At 50.7% G+C, this 12,951-nt stretch overlaps 1 protein-coding gene across 1 annotated transcript; it reads right to left on the bottom strand.

The window, feature by feature from the left end:
• Nucleotides 1-56: 56 nt before the first annotated feature.
• FBL (fibrillarin) lies at nucleotides 57-12,376 on the bottom strand. The gene is made up of 9 exons (NM_001205400.2): nucleotides 12,272-12,376; nucleotides 6,801-6,974; nucleotides 6,610-6,711; nucleotides 6,427-6,521; nucleotides 5,267-5,437; nucleotides 2,227-2,359; nucleotides 1,106-1,218; nucleotides 244-389; nucleotides 57-159 (listed from the first exon to the last, which is right to left on the bottom strand). Exons 1-9 carry the CDS (start codon nucleotides 12,279-12,281, stop codon nucleotides 135-137), a joined length of 969 nt encoding a protein of 322 aa, NP_001192329.1. The 5' UTR covers nucleotides 12,282-12,376; the 3' UTR covers nucleotides 57-134.
• Between the last annotated feature and the right edge of the window lie 575 nt (nucleotides 12,377-12,951).

Raw genomic sequence — 12,951 nt, forward strand, 5'->3', positions numbered from 1 at the left:
CGCACTGCAAGCGCCCTGTGAATAGACGTCGTCAAGCAATCAGCGGCAAACGGAGCGACTGATGAGTCTTTTAATACAAAAACAAACGTGTAACAGTAGCTACAGACTCTCTGGCGATCCAGTGGCGCTGGGCTTCAGTTCTTCACTTTGGGAGGTGGCCTGAGAGAAGAAAGTGGACTTAGAAGAGCCCGTCACCACTTTGGGGCACTCGTAACACAAGTACTGATGGGGCTTCGTGCTCACCTGTACACACCCACGACCACAGCATGGTCTCTTTCGTACGGCTCTAGGGTCAGCTGCTCCTGGGGCTTCATGTTCTCTTGCTGCATCTTTTTCACTTCAGAGGCAAAGACAGCCTCTGCGGAAGCTGTGGAGTCAATGCAATTAGCCTGCAAAAGAGAGGATTTGAAGTCTGAGGCAAGCTTTGGGATACCACCCCCCCCACCTTTTGTGCTTCTTTAAACCAGCAGAATTTGTTTTTATTGGAGACTAGACTTTGGAAATGTACGAAAAGACTTTGTGAGACAAGTTTTCTATTTGGTTTGGATTTGGAACAAAAATCCTTCAACAGAACCCTATTTATCTAAAACCTAGTGTTTAAATTTTACGCATTTTTTCGCCTCCTAATTCCTTTTCTTTAGGAATTATGCAGCTGAGAATACCAAAAACAAACGCAGCAAAAGAGAATGGGGAATCTGGCTGAAGTACTGGAGAAGCCTCTGAATTTCAAAAGACTTCTTAAAAATGCACCTAGCATTTATCTGTTGTTTATTTTATACCAGGTTCTGTTCTAAACATTCCACATATACTGAGAAGTGTAGTCCTTACATCAACACTAAAAGAGACAGGACTAATGTCGCTATTTTACAAGAAACAGGTATATAGGTTAGGTAACTTGCTCAAAGACACAGCAAGCAGGAATCCAAACTCAGATACTCACTCAACCACTATAGTCTAGCCTCTTTAAATTCTATGGTTTTTAGTTTTGTAGACATTTTTCATTATGTTCTATTTGGTTGGGTGGCTTATAGGGAGCTGGGAATACACTGAATCAGGATATTCCAAGAAGATACCGCCACCCCATAGACTCCTCCAAGCTCCACACCTTAATGGAAATCACAAAGTGTCCTCCATTACGCAGGAAGGTGTGGGCATTCAGGGCTACAATCCGGGTCTGGTCTGGCTGGGCCACGTCAGCAAAGATCACATCCACCATTGCTAGGGAGAAAAAAGTAGCAGTTAAAAGCCGGATCCACGTAATCTTCCCAGCTCCTCCCATGGGGCCTGAGCCCCAACACCAGCAGGTTCCTGGCAGTCTTCCCTGCCTCCAGAATCACCTCCCCCGGCAATGATCCCCCACCCTCCACAGTGCCCCCAAGGTGGGTCCAAAGCCCAGTTACACCAATCATTCATTCCTCTTGTAGACCATATTGCCACCTACTCTGTGGCCAGCCCCGGGCCGGCCGTGGGGGGCACAGAGACGAGTCAGACCCGGACCCTGCCCTCGAGACGCTCCCGGGTCTGGGGGGGAGACAGACACGTCATCAAAAAGGCAAGAAAAGGTGAGCACTTACAGGCAATCGCGTCTGCAGGATTGTGAAATGAAGAAAAGTTGCAGGACAGAGGTAGGGTATGAATGCACAGGGAAAAAAACTCACAGGAAGAAAAACTTAAAAAAATGAAAAGATGGTGCAATGACTTTTTTTTAAAATCAGGAAAAGCCAACATCAAATTGTTCAGATCAGTTACCTCTGGGGGTGCTTTATAGATGCTCAATTTTTATACTATGTTTCTGAACTTTTTTTAAAAAAAAAACAAAGTTATTAATATTCACAATGGGTCCCTCTAGGTGTGCTTTCCGGGTTATGATGTCACCAGAGGATGCTGATGAGGACCTCTGAAGGAGGTTTTTATGCCTAAGTCAGGGGTAGCATAAAAGGTACTGGGTTTTGGAGGCAGGCAGGCAGGAAGTACTCAGCGGGAAGTGGGAATGTCAGGAGATTGGAGGGAAAGAGGTTGGCCCAAGGACCCAGATATTTGGGTCCCTGAAGCGGGACCGCCACCTCCACCTCACCTGGCTCCCCAGACTATTTACATTTTTGCAGACTCAACCTGTTCATCCACTCCAGTTCCATCCGAATCAGGACTCCGGGGGCCTCCTCCAGGACACCTGGGGTGGCCTGTCTCACACCTTGCCCTCTCCCAAGCCAACCCTAGACCCCTCACCGATGAGCATGCGGTATTTGTGTGGGTGCCGAGCGTCTTCAATGACAGGAATAATGTTGGTCCGCTTCTTGGCCAAGTTAATGAGGTCACGGCCAGAACGGTGGGAGAACTCAACTGCATAGACCAGACCGTCCTAGAAGACATCAAAGTCAAACAAAAATAACAATGATAACTAGTTCTCCTGTATGGAGTACCTACTCTGGCCCATATACTGCGTTCAGCTCAGTCGCTCAGTTGTGTCCGACTCTTTGTGACCCCATGAATCGCAGCACGCCAGGCCTCCCTGTTGTCCACCACCAACTCCCGGAGTTCACCCAAACTCATGTGCATCAAGTTGGTGATGCCATCCAGCCATCTCATCCTCTGTCATCCCCTTCTCCTCCTGCCCCCAATCCCTCCTAGCATCAGGGTCTTTTCCAATGAGTCGACTCTTCGCGTGAGGTGGCCAAAGCATTGGGAGTTTCAGCCTCAGCATCAGTCCTTCCAATGAAAACCCAGGACTGATCTCCTTTAGGATGGACTGGTTGGATCTCCTTGCAGGCAAGGGACTCTCAAGAGTCCTCTCCAACACCACAGTTCAAAAGCATCAATTCTTCGGCACTCAGCTTTCTTCACAGTCCAACTCTCACATCCATACATGACCACTGAAAAAACCATAGTCTTGACTAGACAGACTTTGTTGGCAAAGTAATATCTCTGCTTTTTAATATGCTATCTAGGTTGGTCATAACTTCCCTTCCAAGGGGTAAGCGTCTTTTAATTTCATGGCTGCAGTCACCATCTGCAGTGATTTTGGAGCCCCAAAAAATAAAGTCTGACACTGTTTCCCCATCTATTTCCCATGAAGTGATGGGACCAGATGCCATGATCTTAGTTTTCTGAATATGGAGCTTTAAGCCAACTTTTTCACTCTCCTCTTTCACTTTCATCAAGAGGCTTTTTAGTTCCTCTTCACTTTCTGCCATAAGGGTGGTGTCATCTGCATATCTGAAGTTACTGATATTTCTCCCTGCAATCTTGATTCCAGCTTGTGCTTCTTCCAGCCCAGCGTAGTTAAATAAGCAGGGTGACAATATACAGCCTTGATGTACTCCTTTTCCTATTTGGAACCAGTCTGTTGTTCCATGGCCAGTTCTAACTGTTGCTTCCTGACCTGCATACAGATTTCTCAAGAGGCAGGTCAAGTGGTTTGGTATTCCCATCTCTTCAGAATTTTCCAGTTTATTGTGATCCACATAGTCAAAGGCTTTGGCATAATCAATAAAGCAGAAGTAGATGTTTTTCTGGAACTCTCTTGCTTTGTCGATGATCCACAGATGTTGGCAATTTGATCTCTGGTTCCTCTGCCTCTTCTAAAACCAGCTTGAACATCAGGAAGTTCACTGTTCACGTATTGCTGATGCCTGGCTCGGAGAATTTTGAGCATTACTTTACTAGCGTGTGAGATGAGTGCAATTGTGAGGTAGTTTGAGCATTCTTTGGCATTGCCTTTGGGATTGGAATGAAAACTGACCTTTTCCAGTCCTGTGGCCACTGCTGAGTTTTCCAAATTTGCTGGCATATTGAGTGCAGCACTTTCACAGCATCATCTTTCAGGATTTGGAATAGCTCAACTGGAATTCCATCACCTCCACTAGCTTTGTTCCTAGTGATGCTTCCTAAGGCCCTCTTGACTTCACATTCCAGGATATCTGGCTCTAGGTGAGTGATCACACCGTCGTGATTATCTGGGTCATGAAGATCTTTTTTGTACAGTTCTTCTGTGTATTCTTGCCACCTCTTCTTAGTATCTTCTGCTTCTATTAGGTCCATACCATTTCTGTCCTTTATCGAGCCCATCTTTGCATAAAATGTTCCCTTGGTATCTCTAATTTTCTTGAAGCCACAAGCAGCTCTTCAAATCCCCAAATCAAAACATTACCATTTAATGACCGGTTATCATGATGTGTGTGTGCATGCCAAGCTGCTTCAGTCCTGTCTGACTCTTTGTGACCCCACTGACTGTAGCCTTCCAGGCTCCTCTGTCCATGGGATTCTCCAGGCAAGAATAATGGAGTGGGTTGCCATGCCCTTCTGGAGGATCTTTCCAACCCAGGGACTGAACCCATGTCTCTTGCATCTCCTGCATTGGCAGGTGAGTTCTTTACCACTAGAGGCACCTGGGAAGCCCTTGTTATCATTTTACAGATGAAAAAACTAGGTCCGAGGGTTATTCCATCCTACTTTGTCTGATCTGAGAGCCCAGGCCCCCAGTTCAGGCTTAAAATGAGGAAGCTAGGGCACAGAGATGACACAACAGCTAAGAATACCTGCACTGGGCCAGACACTGCTCTAGGCACGTTACAGGATTTAATTCATTTATCATCACAATCACCCATTTTCCAAAGGGGTACACTGAAGCTCAGAGAGAGTAAGTACCTGCTGAAAGCCACTTCACTGTTAAGAACCTGCACCAGAGTCTGGGGTTTTTAACCATTAAATTACATACCCTCTAGCCTCATAGCCGAGTAAGGGATCATTGAGATGTCTGGGTGCCCTCTCAACAGGGAGGCCATCCAGCCGCACAGAAGCATAGGCCCCCAAACTGACAATCTCCTGTTTAGGGAAACCAGAAGCCCAGATTTGAGGGCTATCTTTTTTTTGGCTGTACCACATGGCATGTAGGATCTTAGTTTCATAACCAGGGATGGAACCCGCACCCTCTACGGTGGAAGCCTGCAGTCTTAACCACTGGACTGCAAGGAAAGTCCCAGAGAGGTAGCAATCAAATCAAATGTACTCTCAGCTCTGGCCACCGCAACATTGGTTACCCCGACACCCAAGCCCATTCGCTCCAGGCCAAGAACTCAGGTGTGAGGCTGAATGGAGCTCCAGTGACCATGTGGTTCAAGCCACTGCTTTCACACACAGGCACTGTGACCAGGAAGGGCCTGGCTCCCAGGCCCTTGGTGCAGGGAAGCAGCCAGGGCCTCTGAGTCCAGGCTGGCAGAGGAGGGGACCTTTCCCTCCCTCCCACCTCTTCCTGTCCCTGTCTACTCACTGGGCCGACGATATCAGAGACGTGGGAGACGGTGGTGCCCGAGGCAGCCCCGAGGTAGAGGACCTTGGCCCCCGGCTTGATGTGGATCTGGTCCACCCCGCCCAGGATCGCCGCTGCCAGCTTGGAACGGAAAGGGTTCCAGGCACGGTACTCAATTTTGTCATCTCCCTCCTGTACCGGAGAGATGGGGACAGAAGTCAGTACCAGGCTCTTCTGCAAGACCCCACGGCTCTTAACTCTAGGGCCCTCAAAAGGGCCTGGGCCCCCAGTCATTGTACGAGAAACAAATGAGTATATACATCTGTGACCACAATGACCACGACAGGCAGGGCCTGCACTCTCATGGGGGTTCCTGACTCAGGGAGAAGGGGCAGTGGCGGGGACAAGATCATCCCAGACAAGAGCAAGGCAAGACCTCTGTGTTCGTTCTACGAGCGCTGCCTGTGCCGGCCCCTAAGCTCAGGCACTGGGCAAACACACCAAAGGGGACACAGGCCTTGCCCTCCAGGAGCGAGGACACGCTGAATGGACACACACGGCACAGGAGCCAGTGACAGGTGCTCAGGAGAAGGGTCAAGCCAGGAAGCGGCGTGTGAAGTCTGGGGAGCAGGGCGAGGGCAGGTGAGGATGAGAAGGCGGTGGCCAGGAGAGCCCGGGAGAAGGAACTGCCGGAAGCTGAGGGCTCACTCAGGTCAATAAGGAAGTGAGTTCCGGGCAGCAGGAAGCCTGCAGAGAGGTCGTGAGGGCTGCTTCTGCTAGACAGGGTGGGGCAAGGGGGCCTTGTGAGGGAGACAAGGTGACAGCTGACCAGAGATGCCTGATAAGGGACTGGCCCTGCCTGGAGCGGGGAGGAGGAGAGTGTTCCAGGCAAGGGGAACGGGGAGGCTGTGGGAGTGGCTAGAAGACACGTGGTTAGGGAGAGAGGGAGATAGCATGTGCAGGGCCCCCCAGTCACAGTGAGGACCCAGGACTTGAACCTGAAGCCAGTGCAAAGTCACGGAGGAGGGGGAGAGGGGAGAGGAGTGTCTGGGGAGAGGAGTGTGTGATCTGACTTGTAGCTTAAGATGATCCCCTGGCTGTCTCGTGTAGGATGAACAGTGTGGGGCAGGGAGACCAGACTGCTGGTGGCCCTGGCGGCTTAGTCAGGCATGGGGTCTCACCGAAATCGAGACTCTCTTCTCTCCGTAAACGGATTCCCCAGGGACCAGGTTCTTGGTGACCAGTGCATCTTCCTTTCCTCGACAAATGAAGACGCCTGGGGGAAGGGGTCAGAGCAGGGTCAACACCCCATCAGGGCACCGCCCCCTCCTAACCCCGGTGGGCTCCCCGCCCTCCTCACTCACCCTCATGTCGATGGGGCTCTACCATCACATTCTTCCCCGACGGGTTTCCTTTCTTTCCTCCCCGACCACGACCCCGGTTGCCACCAGACTGGAACCCGCCACCTACAAGGCCGAGACATGGTGAGAGCTAAACCCCACCGTGCTTCCCTCCCCGCCCCAGCCCCCAGCCCCGGGAGAGCCCGGTCCATCACCTCTTCCTCCCCCTCCTCGTCCACGGCCCCTGAAGCCTCCTCCTCCTCCACCGCGACCTCGGCCTCCGCCGAAGCCTCCTCGGCCCCCGCCGAAGCCTCCGCGGCCACCACCGCGACCTCCACGGTCACCAAAGCCACCGCGGCCACCGAAGCCACCCCCGCGGGGGCTGAACCCTGTGATGGAAACAGAAATAGGAATCGTCAACAGGGCCATGGAGCTTGAGAAGTTACTTCTACAGCGAGGGACTCTGCTCAGGAGAGAAACGTGTGCACACGCACACTGGGAGAGGTGTCCACACGTGTCCACGGCAGAACCAACAGGACTGACCCGAACGTCCATCAGCAGAAGGGATGAATGAGACTCGACCGTTCACAGCCATCAAAGCAAAAAGGTTAACAGCAACATGGGACAGATAGAAAAATCTCAGAATCCCGGTAAGTGAAAAAGCAAGCCCTAGAAACCCATGTCAGACACAACATCCTTTTTAAAAAGTCCAGCCACAACCAAGACTGAACAGGACTAGGTGTGTAGACCTAGATGATAACCCATGCACTCCTTTCCCCTTACAGAGACAAAAGGATGTGGTAAATGTGAAGCTGACTATTAGGCCTGGGGAGGGTGAAATTATAGGATGAGGATGAGAAGGAAAACGGGTGGAGGCAGAGCACTGTTAATATTCTGCTTTCCTCGGCTGGGGAGTCAATTCACAGGATCTGTTCTGTTTCCAATATTGATTAGTCTGAAAAAGAGTGCATGCCGTGTGTGGCCACGTGCTGTGACAGGAGGGTCCCGCAGGCCCTGAAACTTCTTCACGCTCTCCCACTCAGGACCTTGTGTGTGGCAGAGAAGTGCTAGCCCCAAATCGGTTGGCGGGGGGCGCATTCGGCATCCATCTTTCCCCCTAACTGTTCCCCCTGCTTCTAAACACACACAAGTCTCCCCCACCTTGGTGGTGGGGGTGGGAACGGTGAGGGGGAAGCAAAAACCAAAAATTGTCCTTTATGGATGGGCAACAGCTTATAAGCAGTTTACTTACTTGTCAACATGATGGAAAGTTTAGGGGAAAAAAAAATTCAGAGAGACTTGATTTTCATCACTTCGGGAGTCAGCAAACACTGCCCAGAGCAATGTCTGAAGCAGAGAGATTTCTCCTGGTGCTCACAGATTCAGTATCTGACCTCTGCGACGGCTTCTAAAGCTCTGCTGTACTTTCAGAAAAATGGAGTTACCAATCATTTGTGTGAAAATCCGTGGTTTCAAATGACCTCCCTTGATGTAAACTATTCAATATTAAACCTGCTAAAGTTTTTGCAAAGGCGTGTTATATTCCCACCCTATGAAGGGTTTATTCCTCTTTTTTAAAAAATTTTAATTTATTTTCTTTTGGCCACACCATGCACCATGTGGGATCTCAGTTCCCGGACCAGGGATCGAACCCGAGCCCCCTGCCTTGGAAGCTCTGAGTCTTAACCACTGGACTACCAGGGAAGTCCCCATGAAGGCTTCGATCATCTTAAAAGCATTAAAAATGAAAACGTAGAACTCTGAAGAGCTAGTCCTAATGTAAGTGTTAGGAATGAGCTGGTTTCAAACTCCTACCCGGGAGCTGCCGGCCTCTGGTCTCCTGCCCCCTCTGCAGTCTCCTGCCCACACGGCAGCTGGTGACTGACCTTTTCAGAAAAGCCAATCGGCTCTCACCATTCCCCTGCCCAAACTCCTTCAGGTTTGGGCATCACATTCTAAAGGTTTTCCATCACATTCTAAATGGAATCAGTTCCTTTCTTGGGCTTCCAAAGTCCTAAGTCAGTGGGCTTGCCCCATGCAAGCAATTCTGAGTAACTGTCTGGGGTGGGGGCCCAGGCCTGGGACTTTAAAGTTCCTCGGGTGACTCTAATGTGTGGCCCAGACTGAGAATCACCACACTGGCTTTGCTGACTTTCCTGACCTCACTCTAGGCTAGGTCCTGTGTTCTTCCTCCCCAAGAACAACACCACTTCCAGCTTCTACACCCTTGACATCTTCTGTCCCCTCTGCCTGGGTCCTGAGGACACTGCACGCAAGTGGAGGCCCCCTCCACTGCACGCAAGTCTCTGACCAAACGTTCCTTCCTCAGACCAGCCTTCTCTGGCTACCTGGCCTTTATTCCACTTTCTTTTTCTTCCTGCCAATTATCATACATGGCATTTTAACAATTATCACTGCCTCTTCCCCACTCCCCCCACTGGAATCAACTCCAAACGGACAGGGATGGTTGTTTAGGTCATCACTGCATCCTGCGGGACTATGGGCTCCATGAAAATTAAATGAGCTGTTTACTGATGACTCTTAAAAGTCCTGGGTTCTGCCTCAGGAAGAAAGCGCCCTCTCTATCCACTCAGGAAGCAGGTGATCGGACAGTGACCAGAGCCCCGGTCCCTCCCCTGAGACAGCTCGTGGACTGAACACAGGGAGATGGCCACTCCATTCACGACCCTAGAGAGTAGGCAAGGTTCATGGGTGTCTTGAAAAGTTCACCTGTAAGAAGGAGATCTGGAAAATAACACAGTGCCCACATCATAGAATTGTAAAGATTAAACGACAACACACAAAAAGCGCTTAATATGCTGCCTTACACACAGTTTGAATATATTATTCAAACTCAGGGGAGCAAGTCTCTCCTCCTTCCTACTTAGGGGAGAAACCACTATGCCTAAGAGACCCTCAACCCAGTCCTGCCAAAACAGAGACCCAGAACGTGTGGGCATGGTATGGGGCACAGTATGCATGATCCTATTTCAGTTCCTGGAGCTCTTAGAAAAATGGGCTGTACCCACTCCTCAGAAAAACACACATTCACATATTAAAAAAAAAAAAAAGTTTTGGTTTTTAAACAGACCCCCAGTTTAAAACTTCTCTTCTGCCACAGCCTTCCCCATCTCCAAACTGGCACCCCACCCTTCCAGTTACACACACCAAAACCCTGAATTGTCCTTGACCCCTCTCATGCCCACATGCAAACTATCAGCTCTATCTCCAAAACATATCCGAAAGGGTGACAATTTGTCAACCAGGCCGACTGCTGCCACCCTGGTCCAAGCCACATCATCTCCAAGTAGATGACAGCAACCACTTCTTACTGCTCTGTCTGCCTTCACTCTTGTTCCTCTAAAACCTTTCACACAGAGCAAGAAGCTGCTGCTAAGTCGCTTCGGTTGTGTTCGACTATGTGTGACCCCATACACAGCAGCCCACCAGGCTCCTCTGTCCCTGGGATTCTCCAGGCAAGAATACTGGAGTGGGTTGCCATTTCCTTCTCCAATGCATGCATGCTAAGTCGCTTCAGTCGTGTGTGGCTCTGTGCGACCCCATAGAAGGCAGCCCACCAGGCTTCTCTGTGCACAGTATCCTCCAGGCAAGAATACTGGAGTGGGTTGCCATTTCCTTCTCAAGAGCAAGAAGGATCCGTTTAAATGTCTCAGTCAAGTCTGACTGACGTCATATCCTTGCTTGAAATCTCCCAAAGACTTCCTCTCTCAACCAGACTAAAATCCTTGCTAAAGGACTTCCCTGGTGGTCCAGTGGTTAAGAATCCACTGACCAATGCAGAGGACATGAGGTCGATCACTGGTCTGGGGAGATCCCACATGCTGAGGGGCAACTAAACCAGTGCTTAGAGAAAGTCCGAACAACAGTGAAGACCCGTGCTCCATCATGTCCAATTCTTTGTGACCTCATGGACTGTAGCCTGCCAGGCTCCTCTGTCCATGGAATTTTCTCACCAAGAATACTGGAGTGGGTTGCCATTTCCTACTCCAGGGAATCTTCCCGACCCAGGGATCAAACCCGTCTCTTGAATCTCCTGCGGAGACCCAGCACAGCCTAAAATAAATAAATAAAAATCCTTGCTAAACAGCTGACTCCTGACAACTTCTACAACTTCTTATCCTAACACAGTGAGGGCAGGGTTGGGAAAAAGATGTAGCCTCCATTCCTGGGACAATCAGACCACAGGATGCCTGTGGGCTTGCCAGGGTCTCAGGTGGCACCACCTGACACTTCACCAGAAGATCCCCAAACACTGAAGAGAAAGGGAACCTGGGAGGGGGCGTGGAGTCACAAACTCCACTACCCCTGACCAGATGACCCCATTTCTCCACGGGCCAAAGGGGAAGGAGGGAGAAAAAAGAAAACCTGTACTAAGAAACAGACCCTCTCTGTCATGATGGAAGTTTTCCCCAACTCCAGGGGAGCAAGTTGCGGGGAGGAGGAGGAAATCAGCCTGATTTATAAGAGCTGAGACATCTGGGGAAAAGGACCCTAATTTTGTTCCCCTTGATGAGAATGGTAAAGATAATAATTAGAACCAACACTATTATACGTCAAGCACTGTGCTATGCGAGGTATAATAGACAAAATGTAACTATATGTGAAAGTTTAAGGTGTACAACCTGTCCAGCTCATACACATATATTGCAAAAGGATTACCACCATGAGCTGTTTTTTCTTAACATGCTCTCACTAAATTTGAACTGGGCGCCATTTTATTGATGAGATAACTGAGGCTCAGAGAGGTAAAGCGACTTGCCCAAGGTCACACAGTGAGTTAAGCTTAGTTAGGAGTGAAACTTTGAACTGGGAGGCCCTTCTGCTGTCAAAGCAGGGACTCTCCTCATTCCACTAGGAGGGAGGTGCGGAGGGTTCATCAGAATCTCCAGTAAAACCGGAATGAATAAAACCACTCACGCCTTGTGATTACCTCCCTCCCCCACCCCACAATCCTATACTCGGTGTGTGAAGTTTCACCTCACTTCTCACCGCAGGTGAGGATCACTAGGCTCCGGATCTCACTCCATGCTTAGGGATCCGCCCCCCTCGGGAGAGTAGAGAGCGGGAAAGTGGGCCACAGACTATCAGGCCAGAATACTCATCTATGCGGCTCTCTCCGAGAAGCTGGGTGTGAAGTCAAGGGTACTGTAGCTACGGCAGCGACAGGGCAGGATACGGGGTCTTAAGAGGATCCAGCCCAAGATAAGGGACTCTCCGTCTCGCGATGAGGTCAAATCTACAAATCCCACGCCCAGAGATCCAAGACCCCTGATGTCTGGATCTAGATTCTGGGTAGTACCCTCGACTGCCGCCCGCGGCCCAATATCCAAGACCCCTACTGACGGCCTCAATGAAACGAATTCCAGTTCAGGACATCCCCAATTTTAAGCCCAAGACCCTCGACTCACGACGGTGACCTCTGACGAGTCAGTCACAAACCTCTAGACCAGGAACCCGAACCCTAGGCTCAGGTTCGCTCCTAGGGCGGAACCAAGCCCTCTCATTCCCACGAGAGGCCGGAACAGGACCCTTCCTCACAAAGAGACCGGATTCGGGGCTCAGAAACCCTGCCCGCCAGGCCAAGACCCCGCCCCTCTGTTCCCGCCTGGCACTCCACTCCCCGCCGAGTCCCAGCCCTGACCCAGACCCCAACCCCGGGCTGCACCTGGTTTCATAGCGAGCGCAGAGCTGCTGGGCTCAGGAATCGGTGGCTTCCCGGGCTCCACGCGACTGAAGCTGACGCACGTGGGAAGGAGCGCAGGCGCGCGGCGACGTACAGTGGGTGACGCGACCACGCAGCCCCGCCCCTCGGAGCCGCAGCCCCGCCCCGACCCCAGCGCGCTCACTGTGGGCGGGAATTTTTGAGCTTCTCAGGGCACCGCCCCCTCGAGCGCCCTAGGCGGTACCGTGACCTGTGCAGAGGTCGTTACACTAAACACGCTTCCCGCTTCTCTTTCACAGGTGCGAGTACCCCAGTAATTACGAGGCGAAAATATAGTCCCTAAGTCGTGTCCGACTCTGCGACCCCATTGACTGCAGCCCGCCAGGCTCCTCTGTGAGATTCTCCATGCAAGAATACTGGAGTGAGTTGCTGTTCCCTTCTCCAGAGGATCTTTACGAACCAGGGATGGAACCCTGGTCTCCCGCATTGCAGGCAGATTATTTACCGTCTGAGCCACCAGGAAATCTCAGTAATGAGGGCTCATCCTCAAATTTTCGCAGGAGCTGTGCCCTCTGCTTCTCTTCTCTATTCCCAGTTAACTGCCTAAAATTCCCTCTACACTCAAAAGCCTTCCCTGATCCATTTCCATCCCCAAGAATAAGGGCCAAATCTGGACTCCATTC

The sequence above is a fragment of the Bos taurus genome, chromosome 18 (assembly GCF_002263795.3).
Source record: "Bos taurus isolate L1 Dominette 01449 registration number 42190680 breed Hereford chromosome 18, ARS-UCD2.0, whole genome shotgun sequence".
In the NCBI taxonomy this organism is placed as follows: domain Eukaryota; kingdom Metazoa; phylum Chordata; class Mammalia; order Artiodactyla; family Bovidae; genus Bos; species Bos taurus.